The 26,469-nt window shown below is 48.5% G+C and overlaps 1 protein-coding gene across 1 annotated transcript in view; it reads right to left on the bottom strand.

Moving 5' to 3' along the window:
* The window catches only part of celsr2 (cadherin, EGF LAG seven-pass G-type receptor 2), a 67,188-nt gene extending 41,236 nt beyond the window's left edge, over nt 1–25,952 (bottom strand). Inside the window, exons 1-2 of the mRNA XM_076269205.1 lie at nt 22,160–25,952; nt 3,042–3,776 (exon numbers count right to left, since the gene is read on the bottom strand). Coding sequence (XP_076125320.1) covers nt 3,042–3,776; nt 22,160–25,739 — 4,315 coding nt within the window. The 5' untranslated portion in view covers nt 25,740–25,952. The remainder of the gene's footprint in view (nt 1–3,041; nt 3,777–22,159) is intronic.
* Nucleotides 25,953–26,469: the final 517 nt, after the last annotated feature.

The following is a 26,469-nucleotide window of genomic DNA, read 5'->3' as shown; positions in this document are numbered from 1 at the left end:
CTTGGGATAGTGGCACATGTCCAGACTAGTTCAAATCATTTACCCCCAAACCCAGAGGCCTAAAAGCCTTGTCTTTTCCATCCCTTGCAAACTGCATATGAAATTAAGTCACTTCACATACCGTCATGTCACTGGAGGAGTGTCCGGTTGGGGGCAGGGGGTGGGTTTGGGTGTAGAGTATTCTTGTATTAAGGCTGGCTTGGTATGCCCTTGAGTAAAGCACCATTTACTGCAAGGCACCAGCCTTCTGGGCTCAAGCATGCAAATATGTAGTGCATAAGCAGTGCAAGAAGTACTGTCAAGTTTATCAGGAAAATATTGGTAAATGATGGTCAAGGTTGAAAGGCTGTCAAGGTTATAAATTAAAGTCGGAATTAAGTTCACAAATGAAAGCAAATCACAGATGAGTATGCACAAGCACAGGCAGGTCTCTTCAGAGTGCCCAAAGCAGGCAGGCAGACACACACACACTCACACACACACACGCATACACACACAAAAAAGGCAATGTTCTGCTTTTTCCTTCCCGCAAGCCTTTTTCTACCCAAGCAGAAAAGGCCAAAAAGACTGTTATTCCTGATTATTTGCATATTCAACAAAGTGCAGCTTCTTTTTTCCTCTCTTTTTCACCCTCGCTCTCTGCCATTGCAATATTCAAAAGCGCTCATTATACGGTCTGGCATGATTAGCTGTTTCATGTTGCTTCCTATGCCCCTGACCTCATTCCCTCCCCTAGCTGGGGTCTCTGCCCCAACCTCTTCACCATCCTCGCTCTCATGCCGCGCTCTCATCGTGTGGATTCTTTCCGGCGAGGTGTGTAATTTTTTGGAGCCGACTGAATAACATCCGAGGCCCGCGTTATCTCGGTGTCTCGTAAGAGCGGATAGGAGGAAAGGGGAGCGTGCACTTTTCAGCGTTTCGTCGCGCTCCCAGGATCCCAGGCTTTGATGGTTAATAACCTGAGTAAGGAAAGAGGGGGAAAAAAACACAACCTCTCTTCGTTATCTTGTTGTGAGTTGAGAAAAAAAGAGAGAGAAAAAAAAAAGCAGAGGGAGGCTTGAAACTTTTCTCCCATCAGGCCGAGGGAGCTTAAGGGAGTCTATAGAGTGCTTTCATTCCGCTCCCTCGGCCTCTCTTCTTATTTTTATCCGGCGGCCATTTTACTCAGGGGGTTCAGGGTGATGGAGGGGGGGGGGGGGGTCCCTTTTCCATCTGTGGCCATCCATAATTAATCACTTCCCTCCATTATTCTTCAAAGAGGTGTTCAGCTCCGTGGCCAAAGCGCGCCATTGTCTTTCTGCCCGGACATTTTAAATCCCGTGATAAAGGCCTGGCCCCGGACCTCTGGGCTCTCAAAACCACTCCACACGAGGAACAAGAGAGCCCATGGGCCAGGCCACAGCAGCGCCTGAGTTTGTGTGTGTGTGTGTGTGTGTCTATGTGTGTGACTATGTGTCTGTGTGTGTGTGTGTGTGTGTGTGTGTGTGTGTGTGTGTGTGTGTGTTTTATGTATGTGTTTGTTCGCACACAAAAAGAAAAGATGAGAGTTGTGAGCAAAGTGTATGTGAGTTAATGAGTGCTTATGTCAGCTCGTGTGGATGTTCTGAAAGAATTTCTTGGAGCATGTGTTCGTGACAGAGATAGAGAGAGAGAGAGAGAGAGAGAGAGAGAGAGAGAGAGAGAGAGAGAGAGAGAGAGAGAGAGAGCGAGAGAGAGAGAGAGCGAGAGACAGAGAAATACTAAGAGGGAGAGAGTGAGTGAGCCAAAAAAAAAAAAAAAAACAGAAATGGATGGCTGCTGCTGCTGCTGAAAAGCTTTTTCCATGTTTAATTTAGTGGTCTCCCTCTCCAGCCAGACAAAGGCGATTATTAGATCAATACCTTGTGTCACCATGCAAGTGCTCCCTGTGCACTGAACAGTTCTGTCTTCTGCTCAACAGCTCCCTGTCCATTCGTTAAACAGGGGATCATGTTTGAGTACATGCATTTACGTCTCATGGACTGGTTGTTGCTCAGGGTGTGATGCATCTCCTATGGGCTACACTCAAAAGCCACATTCAATCATGCCACAAATGACCCTTACATGGGTATTCAATCAATATGAAGATGACAGCAGTACTTCACTAGTATTGATCTAGGGGCTATAAACTAAAGGTGAAGTACCACAGATATATTAATTTGCAATAACGTAAAGCTTAAATCAAGGGGTTAACCTCCAAGGATTAAGGACAACATAATCTCATCAGAGTACCTCTGGGCAGGGATATCAACAGAACTCTGAATTCTCAACCAGTTCAACCCTCCCCTGAATCATCTCTCCGGAGCACCTGGGTCACGGATGCTATTTAGATGTGATCACGACTAACCACCTTGCAGAAGAGAATAAAAACAAAGGTGTTGTGCTTCAAGTACTACACCAGCACTACGCCTCAAGTCTCACAAGGACACTTGGACACAATGGTTTTATTCTCTGGTGAGATGCAACCTCAGGTTTACGACGTCTTTACCTCTACACAGCCTTGTATCCCAACTTTATCAGGAGTCCACATGAAGTAAAAGGACATCACATTCATTTGATTAATTTGCCTTGGAGCCAATGTTACTTTTGAATGGGTGAGAACTCTATTGTGTCACACATGGTCCTTCTTAAAAGCAAGTGGCCTTGCACTGCAAGAAAGCCCTATGATATCAAAGGTGAAGTTCTTTGTGGTGAGAGAGAGAAAAAGAGAAAGAGAAAGAGAAAGAGAGAGAGAGAGAGAGAGAGAGAGAGAGAGAGAGAGAGAGAGAGAGAGAGAGAGAAAGAGAAAGAAACAAAGAGAGAGAAGATGGAGGAAGAAGGCAAAGGAGAGGGAGACAGAGACATAGGCTGAGAGAGACACAGGGGAAAGCATGAGAGTGCGGGAGGAGAGAGGGAGGCAGAGGACCGGAGGACCGGAGAGAGACTGAATAGAGAGATTGACAGAAAGAGAGAAGACCAGATAATGACGGGGCACAGGAGATGCTTCAGAACAGAGCTGGTCTGCCTGTGGAGAGAGCTCCTACCTGTGTAGTCGTCCAGACACTCGCAGGTGTAGCCTCCCTCCCTGCTGCGGCAGACGCCGTGCGGCCCGCAGGGCTTGGAGTAGCACAGGTCCACCTCGGTCTCGCAGTAGTCCCCCGTGAAGCCGGCCGGGCAGCGGCAGCGCAGGCCAGCGATGGGCTGGATGGGCCGGAACAGGATGGTGTCGGACGCCACAAAGGGCGCCAGGCTGTCAAACTTTAGCACCGAGACGCACTTCATGTAGTTCTCGCAGGGCTCGCGCAGGCAGATGTTGTCGTCGAAGGGCAGCACCTCCTGCGAGGAGATGCGCGCCAGCAGGCTGCGGTTCAGGTACAGCCGCTCCTGCAGCTCCTCCGAGCCCAGGAACTCCACGCCATGGCCGCCCCTTCCGGTCACTCCCAGGTTACGCCTGCTTCCAACACCGCCCGCTCCTCCCCTACCAACACCACCGCCGCCGCCGCCACCACCGGCTCCATCACCCGGCACGGCCACAGAGAGGCTGACATTGAGGATGCTGGCGCTGACGTCGGTGTCGTCCTGGACGTTGAAGACGACCACGTCCTCACGCGAAGCCGAGAGAACACGCGCCACACCGTCCAGGAACTGGGCCAGCAGCAGCGACAGGAAGCGCTCTTGTGACGTGTTAGCCAGGCGCAGCGTGATGCTGTTGGAGAGCATCTCGTCTGTGATGATGGTCACCTGCAGCAGACACTGAGCCGACACAGAATGGACCCCATCTACAGAAAGAAAGAAATAGAGAAAGAAAGAAACTGTAAAAAATACTGAAGCTTTGGGTTAAAGGCCTTGTGCTGCAAGTTACTCATTGAACCTCTGGAATGTGTGCTGTTGAACACTATCAGCAATTGGTCAACAGGTATAGAACAGCAGGTATTTCTAAATAATGAGAAACAACAGTCACAGAGACAGATATTATTCAGAAAAGCTAACATAACTATGTTTCCTGCAATAATTTATATGGTTTGAAATGCACAACCATCCGTTATGTCTCTGATGATCAACTTCCAACATACAAAACCAAACGGCTCGTTAAGAAAATCAGACCTAGGGAACTTTTCTTGGTTTAACAAGCACAGTAATTACCCCAAACGAGAGCTCTGAGAATCCAAACCACATGAAGAGAAAAATAAAAGAGTAAAAATCCTGTCCTACATTTTTCCCCGTTAACGAGCCCAGGGTTTTATGCAGTGCACCAATGCAACAGTGGCCCCCGTGCACTGCCTTACGTAACCACGTCAGCAGACCCCCTACCCCCAGGGAGAAGGGATCAAGAGGAGGTATCATTTATCAGTGAGGGAAGCCGTACCTCGGGGGAGGTCAGGGCGCTTTTTCAACGGGACAAACCCTCTTTCACTTTTCAACAGCGTGGGCTCACATTCCCCGGTCATGTCGCCTAGCCACGAAGCTGGAGATGCTTGTGGCATCGTCAGAGCGAAGGATGAGGGAGAGGAAAGGAGGGAAGATGAGAAGGAGGAGGAGGAGAAGGAGGAGGAGGAGGAGGAGGAGGAGGAGGAGGAGAGGAGGCAAAAAAATTAGGCTATTTGTAGCCGTTTTTAAGCGCCGGCCCTGAGGCTTCTGTTTTGGCCTTGAGGCAAAGGAGTGGCCAACACAAAACACGCATAATCAAATCAACCCCGGAGTGAAAACAAGCTTGAGCCCTCTCGGGCCCCTACAATGGTCAATGGTCCGCTTTGTAGCGGGCCTCTGGAGCCGGGCCAGGGAACAGAACCCCTCGGCTCCGCTGGACAAGAACCCCACACAAACAAACACTCGCCCTGCCAGGCCCACCGGATCCATGGCCGCTGGCACGATGAAGACAGAGAGAGAGGCAGGGAGGGAGGGAGAGAGAGAGGGAGAGGGAGGGGGGGAGGGAGAGAGAGAGATAGAGAGGGAGGGAGAGATAGAATGCAAAAGAGCGCTGCCATGTTTAACAGCTTAAATCCAGCTGCTCTCAGTCAGGCACTTCTGGACTGCATACGGGACCCAAATACTGCCAGGGACTCTCTTTTGCACTCTCTCTCACACACACACACACACACACACACACACACACACACACACAAACAATGAAACGATGGAAATTAAGTCAGAAAGTGAGATATTGAAGAGCCGTGAGAGGATGTCCAAACAGCACACACTCATAAATATGTGGGGGACTTGGCATCAGGATTATCACTTTGATGTCTAAATCTGTAATCCCAAGGTCCTCAAGAGGAATAAACACTTCAAGGATTTTAAGATCCCCATCATCTCTCACATGCAATGACCTTTCTTACTGAGTACTCCACTGTCCAGACAGAACACACACACACACCCATACACACAGACTGACACACCCACACACACACACACACACACCCCACTCTGCAGCATGAAGCACTGTGTCCTTAGACGCAGGTCACTGCCCCATCACAGTGGGCCGCATCCAGCCAATGGGGCACAGAGTAGATCAGGGTTCAGCACAGTAAAGGCACATGGCAGCTTTTTGGTGCCCTGTCTCTGACACACTGGGGCATCTTCCCATCTTCTATTAGCAGGTTTGCCACTTGCTCAGACTTAGCCTAGTCAAGTCTGCCACTAATCCATATACTTGGAATACCCCCCAGCTCATTTTGGAATGGCAAGAAGGATTGACATCGGTCCCAAACTCTCCCTGCTTTTGATTGCTGCTTACGAAGTACAGTTTTTTTTCCATGGTCAGAGTCTGGTCCAAAAAAAAGTTATTTACTTATTTCATGCAGAATTGTGTCTGGGGTTATGTGGGTCAGTGGAGCTTAGTGTGACGGTATGTCAAGTAAACAGGCATTCAAAGCCAAAGAGGATGAGAACTCCGATGCCTCCAATCAGCAGCCTCATCAATGGCATCACACAGGAACATTTAACTACTTTACTGGATGTGATCCTATACAACAGTACCTGACCTTACGTTACACTGCCTTACCACCTCTTTTCTCTCTCTCACACACACAGACACACACACACAGAGAGTTGAGGAACGCTAGGCATACAGTAAGCAGGCCTTTCAGATGCAGATGCACAGATCATTGTTTTAATGAGTGTGGCTCATTCATCTTAACAAAGGGAAGCGGCGAGTGGTCACGCCATTATGCCGCTGCATCTCAGCAGACCGCTAAATTATTTGAATAACAATTGGGGACAGGATGTTACGCAACCATCGTCCCACCACACAAGAAAGCAGTATCCTGCATACACACGGCCCCTCTAAAATCAAACAAATCTCTTCCCTCGCTTAAGAACATACAGTATAATACTTGTATAATTTGTTTGTTTGTTATTGTGTTTCCCTGCCTTCCTACTATGTAAAGCGACCTTGGGTTTGAGAAAGGCGCTATATAAAATAAACCTATTATTATTATTATTATTATTATAATTAACTATTATTATTATTATTACTAGAGCACTTTCTCAGGAGATTAGGAAAAATAAACATTGGCATCTGGCTGGACAGTGGAATTGATTTTTTCCGACTTTATTTTGGGTCTAAATAGCTTTAAGAGACGAGGCGGCAGATGACTGCCGGCCGTCCTGTAATGACGATCTCGGCATTCCTGGCCCGGGTTCAGGGCTGGCAGTGGAGCTGGGCTCTGCCACTCTGCCCACAGGGCTGAAGAGGAGAGCGCAGGGACGAATCTCTGGGCTGGGTGAGGGAAGGGAAGCCAACCTGCAGGTGCTTAGTACTGGGTCATTTAGGAGAGAAGGACTCCTACCATGTGGTTGATGATTGGGGTGGAGTGGGAAGGCCCGGGGGAGGGGTTTTAGGGCTGTGTGAGTGATGGTCTTTTGGGCTCAGTGAGCCATACAAGCTATGCCATCGCACACACACACACACACACACACACACACCCTTCCTTTACTGCCAGGAATGCTCCAGGCCTGTCCGCAATGCCAGCCGAAGATTAGACACAGACTGCATATTTCGCTCACAGTCTGTGTGTCTGTAAACCTGAGGATAAGAGCCTCTCTCTTGTGGAACGAGGACTGAGAACTATCTCTTCAGACAGATCTGAAGGTGTCTTTAAAGGTACACTGTGCAGGTTTAGGTATATTTGGCAACTGTAAAGCACCCTCTAGAGTCGCGATATATTTATATTTTACTCTGGTGTTGTAAATAGCAAACTTCTTGTGACTTATCCCCCCTGTACAATCAATGAAAATGCTTTTGTTGTGGAGGTGAAGGATTAACAGCAGGCAAAAACTATCTCCAAACAACTTTATCTACTGATTTTCTCGGTAGTGATTCGCTACGTCTATGCTGCATAGCTATGCTAGGTGAACGATTCGCCTATTAAAAGTTTGTTTACTATCAAATTGGCTTCGTAAAGGTGAAAATCTTGCATAGTGTACCTTTAAATCCACTATAGTTTGGAGTCCGATGGCAACAGGCCAGTCTGCCTCATGTGGGTGACTCAAGACAGCTCTGCAGGTATGTCTGGACTGGACCACAAGCATGCACTGGACTACACATGCATGTATACACACATCTACATGCACACAAACAAATGCACAAGCACACACACACACACAGTTGTCCGTGTGAAAGTAGGAAAAGGACTTCAGCCAGACAGTAAGCCATACAGCATGCGACGATATAGAACTGTGAATAATGCATGTGCTTTGCCAGTGCATCCCAATTCAGCAGGGCTTCAGCAGAATGCTATTTATTCAGGGACAAATCAAATGGAGGCCTCAAGCTGAGATGCCCTCATTAGGACAGATCCCTGAGTTCCTGGGCCCTGGGAGCCACTGTTGCTCCCTGGTGAGTGTGTGTGTGTGTGTGTGTTTTTGTGTAGCGAGTCACTAAGCTATTATTCTATGGGTGGGCTAGTGTGTGTCAGTTCTCACAGAGCCGTTTGTCTGAGAGTGGACTGCTGTATGTATGTGTGTGTGTGGGGGTGTCTATTCTGTAATGAGGAGTCCATGTTGTTTCTGAAGGGGAAGGAAGTGCGACGGGGCGGGATGTGTGTGTGTGTGTGTGTGTAGCGCCTCACTGCCCTTTTCTGAAATATTAATAGAGTGGCGTCTCCCACCCTCTCCTGCCCAGTGCCTGGTGAGCGAGTGGCATACTTTCAGCCCGTTGTGGCGAGGGAACACACACACACACACACACACACACACACACACACACACACACACACACACACACACACACACACACACACACACACACACACACACACACACACACACACACACACACACACACACACACACACACACACACACACACACACACACACACACACACACACACACACACACCAATAACCAAGAGCCTTTATCTGCAACCTGTCTGCAAAGAGCTGCTCCTAATAACGAGTGCATTACAAGCTTGTCGCGGCATGATAAAATATAGGTCAAACATGGGGAGAGAGCTGGAGAAATAGGCTAACCAGTAGGGAGAGGGAGGGCGGGAAAGAGTGCGAATGGGAATAAAGAAAAACGGGAAACAGAAAGGGAAAGTACAAAGAGGGGAAACGTGTGCGTGCGTGTGTGTGTGTGCGTGTGTGTGTTGGGGAAGGAGGGTAGTGGTGGTAGAGGGTGGCATTATGGTTTGAGCAGATTAAAGTCAATTGGATTTAAGCTCGGGCGTCTCTCACACTTACTCTTACTGTGCATGTGGTCTGTGAGGAGTAAGCAGTGTGTGTGTGTGTGTGTGTGTGTGTGTGTGTGTGTGTGTGTGTGTGGCACACAGAGTCCCATCAGCAGAACACAGAGAATTCCTCCTCACTGCTGCATAGCTAAATGAGAGAGAGAGAGAGAGAGAGAGAGAGAGAGAGAGAGAGAGAGAGAGAGAGAGAGAGAGAGAGAGAGAGAGAGAGAGAGAGAAAAGGAAGAGGGTAAAGGACAGAGAGACAGAAAAGGAGACTGAGAAAGACACAAGATAGATTATCAGAGAGAGGGAGTAGAGAGAGAGGCAGAGGGGGAAGGACCAGAGAGAGACTGAATAGAAAGATTGAAAGAAAGAGAAGACAGGGCTGAGAGAAAGAAAGATGAGAGAGACACACAAAGCGAGAGGAGAGGAGAGGAGACGAGAGGAGAGGAAAGGAGAGGAGACGAGAGAGGAGAGGAGACGAGAGGAGAGGAAAGGAGACGAGAGGAAAGGAGAGGAGAGGAGACGAGAGGAGAGGAGCTAATGAGGAGCCTGCAGTGGCTCAACCAGGAGAAGGAATGCCACACGAGTCACAGCACATCAGAGTCACACAAGGCGCCAGTACACACACATGGACACAGGCATCCCCCACACAGAGAGAGAGAGAGAGAGAGAGAGAGAGAGAGAGAGAGAGAGAGAGAGGGAGAGAGAGAGAGACAGAGAGAGCGAGAGCACAAGACAGCCCCGTAGAGAGAGAGAACGATAGAAGAACGATAGAGAAAAACAGCAAAAGGGAGAGAGATGGAGTGAAGAAAGAGGGATTGATAGAAGATGAAATCGAGGGAAAGGAGGGAAGGCCGGGAAGAATAGAGGCCAGGGCAAATGAGGCATTCTGGGGCAGCAAGCCGTCATTGTCAGGTGTGCTAGATGTGTAGTTCACACACATACATTCATATCTACACACACACACACATACTCATCCAATGGCTCAGAATCTAGTCAGTGGTAGCAGTGGATTTCAGGTACAGCTTAGAAAAATCCAATAACGTTGACTGTACATTCTGTGAAAATGCAGTTCTTGGACAAGCTTTGATGGTTTTAAGCTTAGTCAGCACTGCAGAGTTCAGAAACTTGCTGGAGGCGGGAAGAGAGACAATGGACAAACACCTAAAATACTCCCACCTACCCACACTAAATGTGCGCGCACACACACACACACACACACACTAAGGGGTGGCCTTAATGATTAAGAAGGCAGCACACGTGTGTAAGAGTTCCAACTTCCAGCTGCCATTCAAACAAAGCTGCAGGGACAACCACATCCACATATCTTTACATTAGATGCACAAGCACGCCCGCACGGCATGCATTACAGAGAGAGACACACACTTCTCAAACACACATACACACACTTTTCAAACACACATACACACACACACAGGGTCTGTATGACTTTATATTCTGCATGCAAATGACTGGCATACAGATACACACGCATATATGGCTGTCTACACAGCTTTTCCTAGACCTACACACACACACACACACACACACGGAACTGGCTTTATGTTGGACGCGCATACACTGCCCACTGTCTGTAGCGGACGACTAGAGTGATTAGGAGACATGGGGAAAGGCGCGTGCGGATGGGAGCGCCAGACGCATTAAAAACGCCGCCAAGGACACGGCCGGAGATAAGCAGCACATCAGGAAAACTGCATGCCTGAGCCGCATGCCTGGGGAAAACCAATCCCTAGCATTACCGATCCAGAGATAGCAACTGCCACACTAGTGCACATACATGCATATATCACACACGCAGATGGATGCTAATATTTTCTGTCTTACACATACACACACCTGGATGCATGATCGTGTCTACACACACACACACAGGCTTATAGAAATACTCAGTCATAGAAGCAAATACACGGACGCACACACGCACACGCACACGCACACGCACGCACACGCACACGCACACGCACACGCACACACACACACATCAAAGAATCCAGTGACGCAGAGGCGCGTTTGTGTGCTTTCAAAGATTGGGGTCAAGTTCATGCATTAGTGATCTGTGTGGGGAAGTGGAGTGGAGGCAGACTCTACTGTATGTTTTAATTCATCAATGCCCCCTCATTTCTCTCTCTCTCTATCTCTCTCTCCGTGTCTTTCTCTCTCTCTCTCTCTCTCTCTCGTCACAGGGGTATCCATCTCTTCAAACGCTCCACCGCTGATGGGGACTTCTTCTATCCAACACTCGCCTCATCTGCATTTTTTTCAACTTGGGGGATTCTGGCTTGTCTTAAAGCAGGAGTTTGCTCAAGAGCCACTCCACTCCACTCAGGGTGAACAAGAGGTTGGATGTTTGAAAATGAGAAAGCTGGGGGAACGTAGGGTGAGTCTCCGCACACAAAAAGCTCAAGGCCTTTGCAGAGTCTCTTCACAAGAATTTTTACAGAAAGAAGAAAAGCTACCTGATTTTTCTGCTCCCCTGCTTATTCTAGACAAGAAACACTGAGCTAGGCTTACAGCTCTCAGAAAACCTGTGGCGCTCCAAGACACCAAGGTTCTCCGACGACAGACAAATCATATGCTTAAACTTCATCTAATTACCTATCGGGGAGTGACCCCAGAAATGTCACTGTAATTACAACAACAGCCGAGACCTTTCCAAACTGTCGCCATGGCCTCAGCGAGAGAGCCAAGCCAAGCTCGTTCTGTTCATTCGTTTGTGAACTGGGTCACACGCTGCCCTCCCCTTACAGTACTTTCGTCCGCTGTTTCCATGTGCCGCACATCAGCGAGGTTTTGTTTGGACGTCTTCATGTGCCATCTCCACTACTGTAATTACACGGCTGCTTCCAATCACGCTGACAGCGGGAGCTTGGCGCTTCCCCAGGCCTGGTTTGTGTCATAATTACACCGGGCCGCCGTGAGGCCAATCAAACGCGGATCACCGGGATCACAGAAATTATTCTGCACCTGACTTCTGTGTTCTGATAATATGGCTCTTTATATGGCTCTCCTATGAAAACACAACATTGAAATAGCAAGGGAAAAAGCTCTGCCTCCAGTCCTTGGCAGAACAATAGGCTGCCTAAGATGGGGATGGAGGCAAATGAGAGCCCCTTATGCAAGTTCTAATCACAAGTTTATCTCGAATCCCCCGTTGCTATGGGGCAGATGGGTGTCATGGGAACCAAATTAGAGCTCCTGTTCCACCTGAACACAGACATATGCAGAAACAGAGCGCGCTCAGTGGGGTGCAGGGTCTTTTAATCCAACCACCGCCGCGCCGACCAATAGATAGGCGGGGGAGCGCACCCTCATTGAGGGGCCCCCCCGACCTGAGAGAGTGAGGAAGTCAGCCTTCAGTAGACATTAGCGAGGAGCAGGCAGGTTAAAGAGAGAAGGCAGGGGCACTCTTTTACCCCATGCTGCTAACTAGATGGGGGGAAGATTTTTACAAGAGCTGTTGATCTGACAACCAAGTCAAGGCTGATGCGTCAAAAAGAAAAAAAGAAAAAAGGTTACAAAAAAAAAGGTCACATGCTTCTTGTGAGTTAATGCTAATAAGTAACTCGTTAGCAAAATCCTGCCGCCGTCTTCGTTTGCTGATGTTCCTTCAATTAGGGGCAAGGAAAACAGAGAGAGAAATAAACAGGAGTGGCGCCTGGTAAAGCGGGGGGATCAAAGGCAGAACTGCAGCAGAGAGAGAGAGAGAAAAAGAGAGAGAGAGTGAGTAAGAGAGAGAGCATTAGAAATGTCATTGGGGAATGTGCCGAGTGAACTGACTACTGCAATTTACTACTTGCTGTGCTGTTGCCATGGAGGGTTGGGGATGAGGGGAAGATGGAGGGAGGGGGGGGCAGGGGGGGTTAAAGTGCTCCTTGATACCCCCAGCCAAGAAAGCCAACCAACGGTCCAACAGCTTCCCTTCCCACCCTACAAAAAATGCCCCAGCGTACTGTAGGGGAAGACCCTTGGCTGAGTGGCCGACATATCTATCCTGGCTCGCTCCTTCCTTCGTCAAACACATCCTACACAGGACTACCCCAGATCCACCAAGCCGTTGGAGCTCTACTTCCCAGCAACAAGAGCAGCACACAGGGAGAGCACACAGCAAACAAACATGCCTCAATCCCTGAATATTAACAAGACTGCACACACAGCCAGAGAATATGGTATGGAGTGGGGGTTGGACTTTTTTTTTTTTAAATGAATCGTGAACTCCTATTGGCTGACGCAAATCAGTCATGCTTGGGCTACAGTTGATCATTAATAAAGACCATCACAAGTTTAGAGAGAGAGAGAGAGAGAGAGAGAGAGAGAGAGAGAGAAAGAGAGAATAACCCAAGCCATCAAGCGACCATGGGCGGAGGGGCAAGACAATGGGGCTGGCCAGGAGGTGGAGGGTTAATGGGGGAATCCTCCTGTTGTCCAGGGACAGCTGCTCCCTAGGAGCAGGATGGTCTCCACATTAACATGGGACCTCCATATATCACTGGGAGGTCAGAGGAGATCTCCACCAGCCTCAGACCAGAGCAGAGCTCACTGGCTCTTAGACTGAAGCATAAGAATTTTCCTCACGGGATCAAAAGAGTATATATACTTATAAGAAAACAAACAAACGCCTACAATGCTGATTTTTGTGGGCATATCAAAAATAAAGAAGAGGAGAGGAGGAGGGAGAAGAGGAGGAGGTGCTGTATAATCTATCTGGATGGTGAACAGAAAAAAAAAAATCATGACAATTTGTTCTGCATCACAATAAGTCGTCGATTAAATAATGCAGAAAGAGCTTATTCTAGAATACAGCTGTAGCAAAAGGGATTAAGGTTTTCTTTGGGCAACTGTATAAGTGTAAGTCTGTGTGTGTGTGTGTGTGTGTGTGTGTGTGTGTGTGTGTGTGTATCTGTGATTGTGAGAGTATAACAGTAAAGAGGGAATACAGTAATGCAGAAGAAAAGGGATGGGAGATTTACATTTAATGAAGCAACACATAAATCCCTTTAACCTCTTCAGACCAGAAAAATCAATCACTCTTGTGATAAAATATTGGTTCATGCTATGGTAATAGATTTATCAGGTCTCTGCCCCCCAAGCCTAAAGATAATCATCTCATGAAGGAGAATGGCTCTTCTAAACAACACCACTAAAAAAAAAAAAACCCACAAGGTCATCCAGGACCGAGTGACTGGGTGATTGGAACATTAGCACACATTTCTGGGCGATGATCGTATGCTTAACGCAGTGGAGGAAAAAAACATTCCAGAAATATTTCTCCATTATGATGCGACACAGGGCCAGAGAGGTGGATTTAAGCAGGGTCTCGCAATCGATGGGTGCATTTGCATGTTAAAAGCAGACTGTTCCGTCAGCACAAGTAAAGCAGCAAGGGGGAGATTAGTCACTGCGGCGGACCGAGCGTGACCGAGTGCGAGTTTCCAACTAGAGTGCTCACTCAACGCTCACTTTCCTCAAGGTCACGTTCAGAATCGCAACGAGTGGGGCGCGCTCCACTTTGAGCGGCATTATTTGCAGCCATTCCCCAGCCACATCATTATTTCAAATCAAATCAATGCTTCGACTTCAAAAGCGAGTCGGAAAAGCTCAGCGACACACCATTGAGGGAAAAAAAGCCCCCAATTAAGCCAGGCCTAATGAGGGCAAACTCTCAAAAACATAAACACAAACAATTTCCACAAACAAATAAACAAATACTGCCACTAATGCCCTTTCCATTTAGACTAATCCCGAGAAGCGGCAAGAGCAGATTTGGTTTAAATTCCCAGTACATTTTGCATCTGTAGAGAAATGCCCTTTGTGCTCAGTCCATTTGCCGGGAACAGCTGAATAAGTAAAATGATAGGTTTTCTTACAGAGCCACCAAACCATAACAAAACCCACTTGTTCTGGCACAGCTCCAAGTGAGGCCATCTGGCTAGTTAGCTGCACTGCCTCCAGTCCTCTTACTAGTAGTTACTAACACTGACTTAAACCAAACCAAAACATTATTAACATCACAAAACAACACTAACAGCATGTTTACAATAATTCATAAGCTGGTAACATGCTTCATTGGGCATGAACAATAGGAAATCCAATGATCTTGTCAGTTTGAATTGAACCTATATTAGGGTGGCACAGCTCACCAAATATTAGCACAGTTGAGTTCATATATAACATGGCAATAAATAAATAACTTCAAACGTTAAATATTACCCTGCTTTTCTTTATCATGTATTGCACAGAATACATGAAGGGGAAAACTAGGTCAAAGAGAATAAGTGAACAACTTTTTGATGAAGAGTGGGGGAGAGAAGAAAAAAAGAACGATGGTTACACTGACGTTGCCAAGACCTTCAGGAGGACCATGGTGTGTTTTAATTCTCTGGCGTTTTGCCCCCACGCACAGGCGGTTTCCCTGGCCAAAGTTTTTTTTTTTTTTTTTTGGAGAGGTGCGGAAACAGTTTCAGCGTGAGGAACAAAGAGTGGAGCGGCTCGAATCCAGCCAGGCCTGGGCAACACTCAGCAGCCCATTGTCTGGTGTGGGGGGGGGGGCACAGTGTGATAGGACCGGCAGATATGCCTAAACCGACACGGACTCGAACCCTTCCAATGGGCAGCCCCTAATCCTCTGCCCCTGTCCCGTTCAAAACATTCAGATGATGTCATCCCAAAATGCCCCTCCGGCTCATCCGGACAGGAGCGCAGAGCGCAGCAGAGGCGAGGCCGGCTCACAAAGGAGACACTGCCATTGTGAGATGAGCCAACGGCAGGAAATCAGATACCAACACCCCCCACCCCACACACACACACACACACACACACACTTAACCTTACTCACATGCTACACCCTTTACCCAGTCCATCCTAAATCTGCCAAGACTACTCACACACACACACACACACACACACACACACACAAACATGCCTCCGACATGCCATCCTCCCAAATTAGATTACGCTCATGAGATCACAAATTAGTGCGGCCATAATCAGCTCTTATACGTCATCAGAATGGCTGCTATTCATGAACAAAGCAACAGGGAGAGTCATTTATGCTCATATATACTCTGAATAACACACAATGTTGAAATTCCCCACGAGAGATACAAATATAATCCGTGTAAAAAATACATTTGAAACTCCTACAGTAAAGGGCAATTTCTAGACATCCAAACCCAGGGGTACGGATGGAGGCCCCCGTATTAAGGCTAACTCTTATTGGTTACTTGAGGGCCCCAGCAGTGTCAAAAGGTCACTAAATGATAGAGGATTAGCCGCTGAGCTACGGGGTCATGGTACTGGGCCACAGTCCGAGAAGAGGGCCAGTTGGCCTTAAAAATTGGCGTCCCTGCCAACACTCTAAGAACTTATGGGCTACCCCTCCCCCTGACCCCCCCCCCCCCCCCCCTTGTCTTTAGGTCCACAAAGGGACCCTCCCCCCATGGTCCCCACCCACCAGGAATTTCTCAAGCATTGCTGGGGTCACTATGACAACCGCTTGCTTAACAAAGCATTTCTCTTGGCCATTCTTCCCTTTGAGCGGACAGAGACAGAGAGCAAGAGGGAAAGAGAGAGAGAGAGAGAGAGAGAGAGAGAGAGAGAGAGTCATATGAAAAAAGAAAAGAGGTGGCTGTGGTGGCTGAGGGGTGGACTTGACAGAATAAGGGAAAGGGAGAGAAGACAGGAGGGAGGAATAGAGGGTGAAAGAGTTGAGCATTTTAGGTACAGGACGAATGCGGGAGAGCAAAGTGATGAAAAGAAAAGGTTGAACAGCACAAAAAAGAAGGAGCGAACGCTACAAAACAGAAAAAGTGCAGAACTAAAAGCAGGTCAAATCAATAGCACTGGAGCGACAGGTAAGTGAGAGAAAGAGAGAAAGATAGTGATGGAGGGAACGGCAGAAAAACAAGAAAAAAAATGGAATGAAAAAAAAAATCCAAGATTTCCATGAAGGCCTTTGACCAATGAGCTCATGGGAGGTGAACGTGGGCCAGAGGGGAAGTAGAGCACAGAGCTACACATCCAGCACCTCTCCTCCCCTCCTCCCCCACACAACACAGACCCACATCCAGCACCTCTCCTCCCCTCCTCCCCCACACAACACAGACCCACATGCAGCACCTCCCCTCCTCCCCCACACAACACAGACCCACATCCAGCACCTCCCCTCCCCTCCTCCCCCACACAACACAGACCCACATCCAGCACCTCTCCTCCCCTCCTCCCCCACACAACACAGACCCACATCCAGCACCTCCCCTCCCCTCCTCCCCCACACAACACAGACCCACATCCAGCACCTCCCCTCCTCCCCCACACAACACAGACCCACATCCAGCACCTCCCCTCCTCCCCCACACAACACAGACCTACATTCACAACATTCCTACTACACCTCAACTATTCAGAGACAGTAGGTCAAACACAGGTGTCCTTTAGACTTCACTTTAAGAGGCCACTGACCTCCAGCTCTTCATCCCAGCTCGGCCAGAGAATAACTCGAACAATAACTCGGAGAATAACTTGGACACAGGATACGTCCTGTTCTCCCATCATCTTAAGGGGTCAGTATGAACTCCACCAGCTTAAAAAAAGAAAAAAAATTCAGCTGCTAACTCGCCGCTTTTTATCTATTCAATACAGAGCTAATTGAGTGTGGCCAGAGGTGCGGAGCTAATATTACAGGCGAAGCTGGCGGCGGGCACTGGTGCTGGAGTGGGCGAGGTGGGGCGGGGAAGGGAGCGCGAGGAACACTATCCCCCTCGGAGCTCACATTCCTAATCTCCCATAATGACATTAGGGAGCGCCGGCCGCAACGGAGCTGGTGAACTCGGGCAGAGGCAGGACACAGGATGGATTCTACATGAGGAGGGGACCGGGGTGTGTGTGTGTGTGAGAGAGAGAGAGAGAGAGAGAGAGAGAATCCAAGAGGAGTAGACTCACAACCCATGCCACTCAGAGGGGAGAGATAGAAAGGCAAACAGCGAAAAGAGAAAAGAGAAAACATGCAGCTCTCCCACGCAGAAGGCAGTTCAAAGCCACCGAGCGCCAGCGACTATGTGTACACAAGAATGAAACAGTCCAGTATTCAAAACACTCATTTGAATATTTGACGTGCTCAGACACTGGCGGGTCGATTTCGCATTCATACAGACTCAGCCAGCAAAACAATTTTGAGCCCACTACGTTGCTATGTGAGAATGATTCATAGAAAACTTTAATACCCTGAGCAACCCGCTTAAGGAACTCTGAGCAACCCACTTAAGGAACCCTTTCATTAAGCAGCAGAGGACTCAATCAAGAACCCACCAAGAACCTAATTTAAATCACAGTATTACTGAAAGTGTGTGCATGTCTGTGGCAACACAAGACATCAACCTTTACAGAGCAGAGGTCAAAAGTTCAGCATTAGCCATGATGAGGGGTTTGATGAGTGCCCTCCGGAGTTCCCCTGTATAAGCTCAGACCTGCCAGACACAGGGTAGGGATGAGAGAGAGAGAGAGAGAGAGAGAGAGAGAGAGAGAGAGAGAGAGAGAGAGAGAGAGAGAGAGAGAGAGAGAGAGAGAGAGAGAGAGAGAGAGAGAGAGAGAGAGAGAGAGAGAGAGAGAGAGAGAGAGAGAGAGAGAGAGAGAGAGAGAGAGAGAGAGAGAGAGAGAGAGAGAGAGAGAGAGCCAGAGGCAACTCAGACCACCTATGTGGAGAGAGCTGACGCACCGTGAGAGCTTTGGTTTGCGCTGTGTGTGACCTACAGGCACACACCCAGTCAGAGCAAATACCAAAACACACACACACACAGACAATCTCTGCCAGACCCCTTCTATTAAAAACAACAATTAAGAACTGGCAGGAAAATCAAAAGGCACCTTGACATTTTTAGTCACAGACTGACACATACGCACACACAGCCTAAAGCTTCACCCATTCACACAGCCTCTGCTTGGGGCCTTCACCCCTGCTCGCCAAGACTCGTAACTTCCATCTTTACTGGAGGTTGCTGGGCATTCACAGCTCTCGGGGAGGACTTCGCATCAGACGCTGTGTGAACCAAGCGCCAAATCTCTTCATCAGCTGCCTTTACAACTGTAATCTAGGTTTGAGAATCACACTGGTACCCACGGTTCTCCATGAGCAACGATACTACGAGTAAGCATTCTTAATCCAGCATATTAACCGGGGGGGGTGTGGGTGTGTCTCTAGCAGCCTTGAGCTCCTCTAGGCGCCATGCCATTTAATCTGGCTCCCTAATTGAGTGCATAGTGGATTAATGTAACATCCAATGGCCGCCAGTGTGAGCCAGGGCGGCAACAGGACCCGGGTTTTGGAGACAGGAATGGAGGGGTGTTGCGGACGACAGGCCTCTATTTTGACAGGTCTGGCCAAAAGGGGGGCTTCCCAGGACAAACAACCTACAGCAAGGCTGGAGGAGGGATTAAACTCCATTTGCACTGGAGCTGAACCAGACAAGTGAACAGACCAGCCAGTATAACGTTATATAGAACCCACAAGTTAGGCATCTTTCTCTGATCTGCATTTATGTGCACACTAATATATATAAGTGTATTTACTGTTTAATATAATATCTGCATAATCGCTGATATTATTTGTTTTCAGGAGAAGCACATTTAGAAGAAAATCTGAAATACAAAAATTCTTAAAGTGTTTAATTGAACCCAGCATCTAGAGACGGGGTGATTTGAAATGGGCTCACAACATACAGATAGCTCTACTTCTAATTGCCCATCTGCCATCCGGATTGAATGTACAGCACAAAGTCCCACCTCGTCGCACACATCCAGTCATGGCACACACAACAAAGGCCGCTGTTGCATTGTGAGTGGACTGTGTGAAGTGAGCAAGGGGGTGTTATATAACAGAACAGAACAGAAAAGAGCAGTCAGGTGAGAAGAAGCATCTGGGACAGCAATCTGGGTGGGGGTGGGGGGTGGGGGTGCTTCAAGCATGAGTTGGAACATGAAAAACATCTACACACTACAGCACGTACACATCTGTTAGTTCGGCTCTGCTGACTGACTCCACAGCCAGCTCGACTCCCAGCAGCACGTGTGTTATTACTTGTGTGTGTGCATATTCAGTTTGTTATACAGAACCCCCCCCCCCCCCCCCCACACACACACACACACCTCTTAGCTACTCTCTATTCTTATCTCTACACCTCTCTCCCCCTCCCCCACTTTTAGCTCCTCTCTTTCTTAATCCTTCCTTTCTTATATCCCATCTCACCTATTTATACCTCCCTCATTTTTCTCCCCCCTCTCTCTTCCATGCGTCTCATTTTTCTTTCTTGCCCTCGCTCTCTGACACACACTCAGCAGGTGCAGAATCATGCTCTGAAGAGTCCGGCTTTCTAATTGGTCTAGACTGGCCCACAGCTGTTCCCCTCCTGTCCTTCCCCATACCCCCCCCCCCATCCCAGGATTCAGCAGAAGCCCCCCAAGCCGTGGAGATCGATCTGGCAGCTTTGTGTCTGCTCCAAGAAGAGGACAGCCCCTTTCATCCGTCACCAGGGGACCTTCTTCCATCTTAAAGGGACTCATGGGACACCTGACCATAAACAACAACAAAAAAATACAAGGCGTTGCCATGGCACAGCGCCAAGGCGATGATCCAGCAGAGGTAACGAACCCCATGACAACAAGGGTGGGGAGGGGTGGAGGGAACAAAATAAAAATCATCAGCATTACCATTACGATTATGTCCCTCTCCCATCATATTCCCTTGTCAGTAAGACCCCCAACTCCAAGTCCTTAAACCTACAATGATATTCTAAAGAGATGAGCAATGTAACCTCTCTCCTTGTGCTCTTAATATCAGCTGCTAAAGCTTCTTACAAAGAGGTAAAATGTAGATAAGGCTGCTGGATGGGCCTGTAAGTGTTCAAGGTCACAGATGAGGACAGCCTCATATGACTCAGTGACTCATAATAACATAGGCAGACACAAACAGAAACCGCCGCTCTACCAGTTCAGTCACATTTTTCTGCAAAGAATCAAATCTGTAATTTGCTACGTCAACCGAGAATTTATTGGCTGCTTAAATCTAATAAAATGACTAGAGTACACAGAACAATTGAATCCCCCCCGCCCCCCAAAGTCTTGGCTCTGTTTAGACAGCAACATCAGGTCTGATATAAAAAAAAACATTAGCCTCCATGTTTGGGGTTATATTTGGGCTAAACAGATTTTGTGTGATAGATGAGAAGGGCAATTAACTTATCTGAAAAGTGTCAGTGAGGTGAATACGGTGTTAAAAGCTCAATCTGACACAGCTCTCAGGACTATTGATTGTACAATTTCCAGGCAGTCTTCCTGGAATACACATTTACAGTGTTTACAAATTTGCCAATAATATATGGGAGGGAAAACTAAAACCATCCAGGCAAAGATCCAGGCAATCCAGGTAAACATTATTTCACCTGAAGTGACCACTACCCTTTCCTGTTGTGCCAAAACATTGCATGAGTGTGATTCTGTTTGACAGAAAAAAACAACCCTCTCTAGCATCTCCCAAAGGTCCCGGCAATCCTGCAACAAGCATTACACCCACACAAACTGCCATTTAAATTCATGACAGCACATTGATCACAATCAAGTCACTGTGGCACCATGCACGGCCTAACAAGATGACAAATGACAGGGAGCGACAGAGAGGGCAGCGCTCCCCGGTAACCCAAACGCAACGTTTCCACAACCAACGTCTTCATAAATCTGTCCACCTCTGCAAGCGGACTGGGAGCCCAGCGGCACTGCAGAATGCTAAAAAGGCCAGAGTAGGGATGACTAATCCCACGTATTAACCACACCGTTGCATCTACTGAGCACACATATCAGCCTCATTCTTTGAATGTTAATTATTCCTCTTCATGTTTAATATAGAAGCTCGGAGCACTGCCGGGCAGAGTGTGGAGCGGCTCCTACATTAAACATTTCATGAGGACCTCTTCAAAGCAACAGCAATCCGTGAGTGTTAGGCGTATAGAAAAATGTCTCTAATCTCAAAAGCACAAAGCAGGTGACCAGATATGGTGTGGTTCTGTTCTGTGGTTCCACACCAGATTCTGGACGAGAACTGGTGTGGTTCTGTTCTGTGGTTCCACACCAGATCCAGGACCAGATACAGTGTGGTTCTGTTCTGTGGTTTCACACCAGATCTGGTCCTGGTTCTGTTCAGGACCAGATCTTTTCCAGATTTGAATAATTAACAAATGAGACCTTGACTTATGACCTTAAGAGTTTAGTCATGGTGCAATATTTTAAAGAACTTTTATACTTGTTTTCAGATTGCACTGGACTTGTAGGTTGTAGGACAAAACATTCAAAAACTATCAAATTTCTTCTAAATACTGAATAAGGTTAAGGGTTGAAAGTTAAGTCTGTCAGGGAGATCACTTTTATAATCTTAAAACAATGAAGAGGTCTAAGAAGATGTAAGAATAAAAAAAGCCATTCACTCACCTGAGACGGCAATCCTCATGGAAGCCTCCAGGGGTCTGTTGTTGTCCAGGTCACGGCTCAGGCGAATCTCTCCAGTGCTCTGGTTGAGCAAGACCAGATTCAACTCATTTCCAGCCTCAAAGCTGTAATGCAGCTGGTCCGACACATCCGGGTCGAAAGCCGGGATCCGGCCAATCACACCTGTGGGGAAGCTGTTGGACTTGTCCGTCACATAGTTGTTGAAGATGATCTGGAAGTTTTTGAGGACGGGGACGTTGTCGTTCTTGTCGATTAGCTTGATGTGGACCGTGGCTCGGCTCACCAGTGGGGCAGAGGTGGCCTGGACCACGATCACGTACTCAGAGCGGACCTCGTAGTCCAGGTCCATCAGCGCAGTGAGTTCCCCAGAGAAGATGTCCAGCTGGAACACCTCAGGGATGTTGCCCTCCACAATCTGGTACATGATCTGAGCGTTGCTCCCCTCATCGGGGTCAGAGGCTGATATGTGGGCGACCACCAGCCCAATGGGGCTGTTCTCTTCCACCAAGATGTCAAACTCGTCTTTCTCAAACACGGGAGGGTTATCGTTCACGTCCAGGATTGTCACCTGGATGTCCACGGGTGTTTTGAGAGCCGGCACTCCTTTATCCACCGCGTAAGCCTGCAGGTTGTAAATCGGCATGTTTTCACGGTCAAGGCGTCGCAGCGTGCGGACAATCCCAGAGGTGGACTCGATGATGAAGTCACCATCGCCATCTTCACCACCTTGGAAGGTGTAGAACACGCGTCCGTTGAGCCCAGAGTCGCGGTCTGTGGCAGACACCTGGACCACGCTGGTGAACACCGGCACGTCCTCCATCACCGAGCCCGTGTAGCGATCTCGGATGAAACGTGGGGAATTATCGTTTACGTCGCTCACTAAGATCTCCAAGTAGGTTGTGTCGGACTTCTGTGGGATGCCATTGTCCCGGGCTGTGATGGCCAGCGTGTAGGACAACTGGTCTTCATAGTCCAGCTCCATTTGCGTTGTAACCGCTCCCGTGTCGGGGTCGATGTTGAACTGCGGGATGCTGTCGTCCATGAAGTAAGTGATTCGTGCGTTCTCCCCAGTATCCTCGTCTGTGGCACTAATCACCACCACGGTGGTCCCAACGGGTCGGTCCTCGTTGATGTTCACAGTGTAGTGGGAGCTCTGAAACACTGGCCGGTGCGTGTTGGCGTCAGTCACGTTGATGTAGACCTTGGTGGTGTCAAATCGTGTGCCGTCTGAGGCAGTGACGCTTAGCACGTACTGTCGTTCGAGCTTGTAGTCCAGCGGCAAAGCCAGCGTGATGAGACCACCACCGCTCTGGCTCGTGATGGAGAACCGGTTGCGCGTGTTACCACTAGAGATCTGGTAGGTCACCACGCTATTGATGTCCTGGTCCACGGCCGACACGGTCACCACGCTTGTCCCCACAGCAGCGTCCTCATTCAGACGCATGTAGTAGGCCTTCTGCGTGAACTCTGGATTGTTGTCGTTCACGTCGAGAATGGTCATGCTGATGCTGGCCGAGGAGGACATGATGGGTGTCCCATGGTCACGAGCCTCGACGCCGAAGTTATAGAAGTCCACACTCTCTCGGTCAAGCTCAGCCGCCACCACAATCCAGCCTGTGCTGTTGTTGATGGTGAAGGGGAAGTTGGGGGTGGTCTCCACCAGGCGGTAATCCAGACGCGAGTTGTCCCCAGAGTCGGCGTCTACTGCCTGGATATGGATGACCGAGTAGCCCACGGGAACGTTCTCCAGCACGGTGGCCTGGAAGGGGGTGCTCACGAAAATGGGTGCGTTGTCATTGACGTCGAGCACCTGCACCGTGACCAGACCGCTGATGTTGGAGAGCGGGGGGCGACCGCCGTCCTGCGCACGGATGCGGAGTGTGTATTCCTTGTTGGCCTCATAGTCCAGCTGGCTTACAAGGTCCATCTTGCCACTCTGGGCGTCGATGTAGAACTGGCCTCGCGTGTTACCGCTCATGATGCTGAAGTGGACCACCGCGTTGCTACCCTTGTCCTGGTCCGTGGCGGTCACCTGGAGGATCTCTGTGTTGGGCGCCAGGTCTTCAGGCACCCGCACCACGTATCGCTTTTCGCTAAACTGAGGTGCATTGTCATTTTCGTCCTCCACCACAATATGTACGGTTGCCGTAGCACTGCGTGGGCCTGGCTCCTGACCTTGGTCATTGGCCTCTACCAGAAGCATGTAGGCATCAACAGATTCGCGGTCTACAGGACCCTTGGTACGAATCACCCCTGAGCGTGAGTCGATCTCAAACACGTCATTGGTGCCGTTGCTGTTGATCACGTGGTAGAAGATGTTTCCGTTGACAGGTGCATCTCCATCAGTGGCACGCACAGTCAGAACCTCATAGCCAATCTCCAAGTTTTCACGCACACTCTCTTTGTAGTCCTGCTGTTCAAAGACAGGGTCGTGGTCATTCGTGTCGCTCACTGTTATAGTCAGTGTTGCCATTGCTGTGCGCCTTGGTGTGCCATGATCCACTGCAGTCACTCGAAACACATGCGTGTCCTTGGTCTCCCTATCCAGTATCTCAACCGTGGAAACGATCCCACTGACAGAGTCAACGGCAAAAAGATTGTTGGAGCGGCTGTCGAACAGAGCCTCAATGAAGTAATCCAGTCTGCCTGCCTCCCCCTCATCAGGGTCCACAGCTTTCAAAACAATCACAGGAGTGCCAGCTGGCTTGTTTTCTGGCACTGACACCTGGTACATGGGTGGCTGAAACTGTGGGCTACTGTTGACATTCCGCTTCCTTCTGCTTATTAGACCAGAGTCAGACAGGGCCGCTCTCTTCAGCAGCTTCTCCAGATAGCCTTGCCTGAAAGAGCCCTGACCCACACGCCAGTGCACGGAGATGTCATAGGCATTCTCATGCCTCCGTTTCAACACGCTCTCGGCGGCGCCCTTACCGCGTCTGTTGCAGCGCAGGTCAAACTCCAACAAAGTTTCGTGTTTAAAGCATATACCCCGTGAAACAAATAATTGTCCATCAGAAAGGTAAAAATCCGAACTCGCAGTAACATTGCAGCCCACATTGCTGGAGGTCAGAGAACCGGGCAATAGAGCCCATACAGAGAAAAGATAAGTGCCAGCCTTATAGCACTCGGGCTGATGGCTATTGACATTTAACAAACTTATCACATCAAGGTCCCATTTCGTTTTACGCTTGTGTTTGTTTAAACAGTTTCTGCCGTGAACATGCACATTATACTCCGTAGTTAGAAGGTGCCTGAAACCGGGGACGTGACTCACACAATCCGCAACAGTATACACAGAGAAAGGGTTTGAAAGGAACAAGTCACAATGCAAAGCACCCGAAACGGACACAATGCCCGCCGCCTCATCAGTTTCAATAAAGGGCTTTGTGAATTTCGGAGCTATTACCTGGTCCAAAGTGCAAGCCCCACTCTGTTCCACACTTGAAATGACGGTCCCCGGTTCCGCATCCTCGTTGATGTGTACAATGTAGCCATTCGCCAGGGAGATTACTTTGCACAACCCGAAAATAACAAACAACAAATCCCACTTTATGACGAACATATCGCTTCTCAGTTCTGTTCTTTGGGACTCCGGTTTATGAAATTGCGCCAGCCTTCCTTCAAACTTTCCGTCTCGTAGTTCCCTTTTGTTGCGGCGTATCCATGCTTCCACTACTCCACAGTAGCTAATCCAGCAGAATTGTGAGAAACCGCAGTCTCCTTGCCAGAGCCACACACATATACATACACACACACACACACTCTCCTCTACCACGCCGACACCTTCACTCTGTTGGCGTGAATGATTAAAATGGCTCCGACTAGTGCTGCGCCTTGAGGCTTCTCATTACCATAAACCTGTTCAAATAGTGAGAGGGGGGAGAGGGGGTGGGTGGGACATAGCCTATGGATAACGACAGGATACCATATTACAAGGAACTCAACTGTGAAAGACCACTTGTTTTAGCAGTCTACCTTTACTAGGGGTCAATGGGCTTCTTTGTTGTTGTTGTTGTTTTGTTTTGGGTTTTTTTGGGACAGGGGAAAGATTTGTCTGGTTCGTTCCAAAATTACTTGCCAATTAAATTAGCCTACCATTGAGGTATAGTGTGCAGGTGAACTTAATAGACTACAGTATGGGAATACATTGACTTTTTAATAATTTGGATGGATTTCATTTGTATCCTACAGACCATTTTAAATTTGATTTAGTCGATTTTCATTTTTTTTCTGGCCAAGCAACCACATTAGCCTACCCGTAACCATAAGAATCCACTTCTGTGCTCCAAAAC

Source organism: Alosa pseudoharengus, unplaced genomic scaffold (genome assembly GCF_046254945.1).
Source record: "Alosa pseudoharengus isolate Yale_2024_CS ecotype anadromous, Long Island Sound unplaced genomic scaffold, YU_APseudo_1.1 YU_APseudo_1.1_scf_5, whole genome shotgun sequence".
In the NCBI taxonomy this organism is placed as follows: domain Eukaryota; kingdom Metazoa; phylum Chordata; class Actinopteri; order Clupeiformes; family Clupeidae; genus Alosa; species Alosa pseudoharengus.
This window is presented reverse-complemented; position numbering and strand designations above follow the sequence as displayed.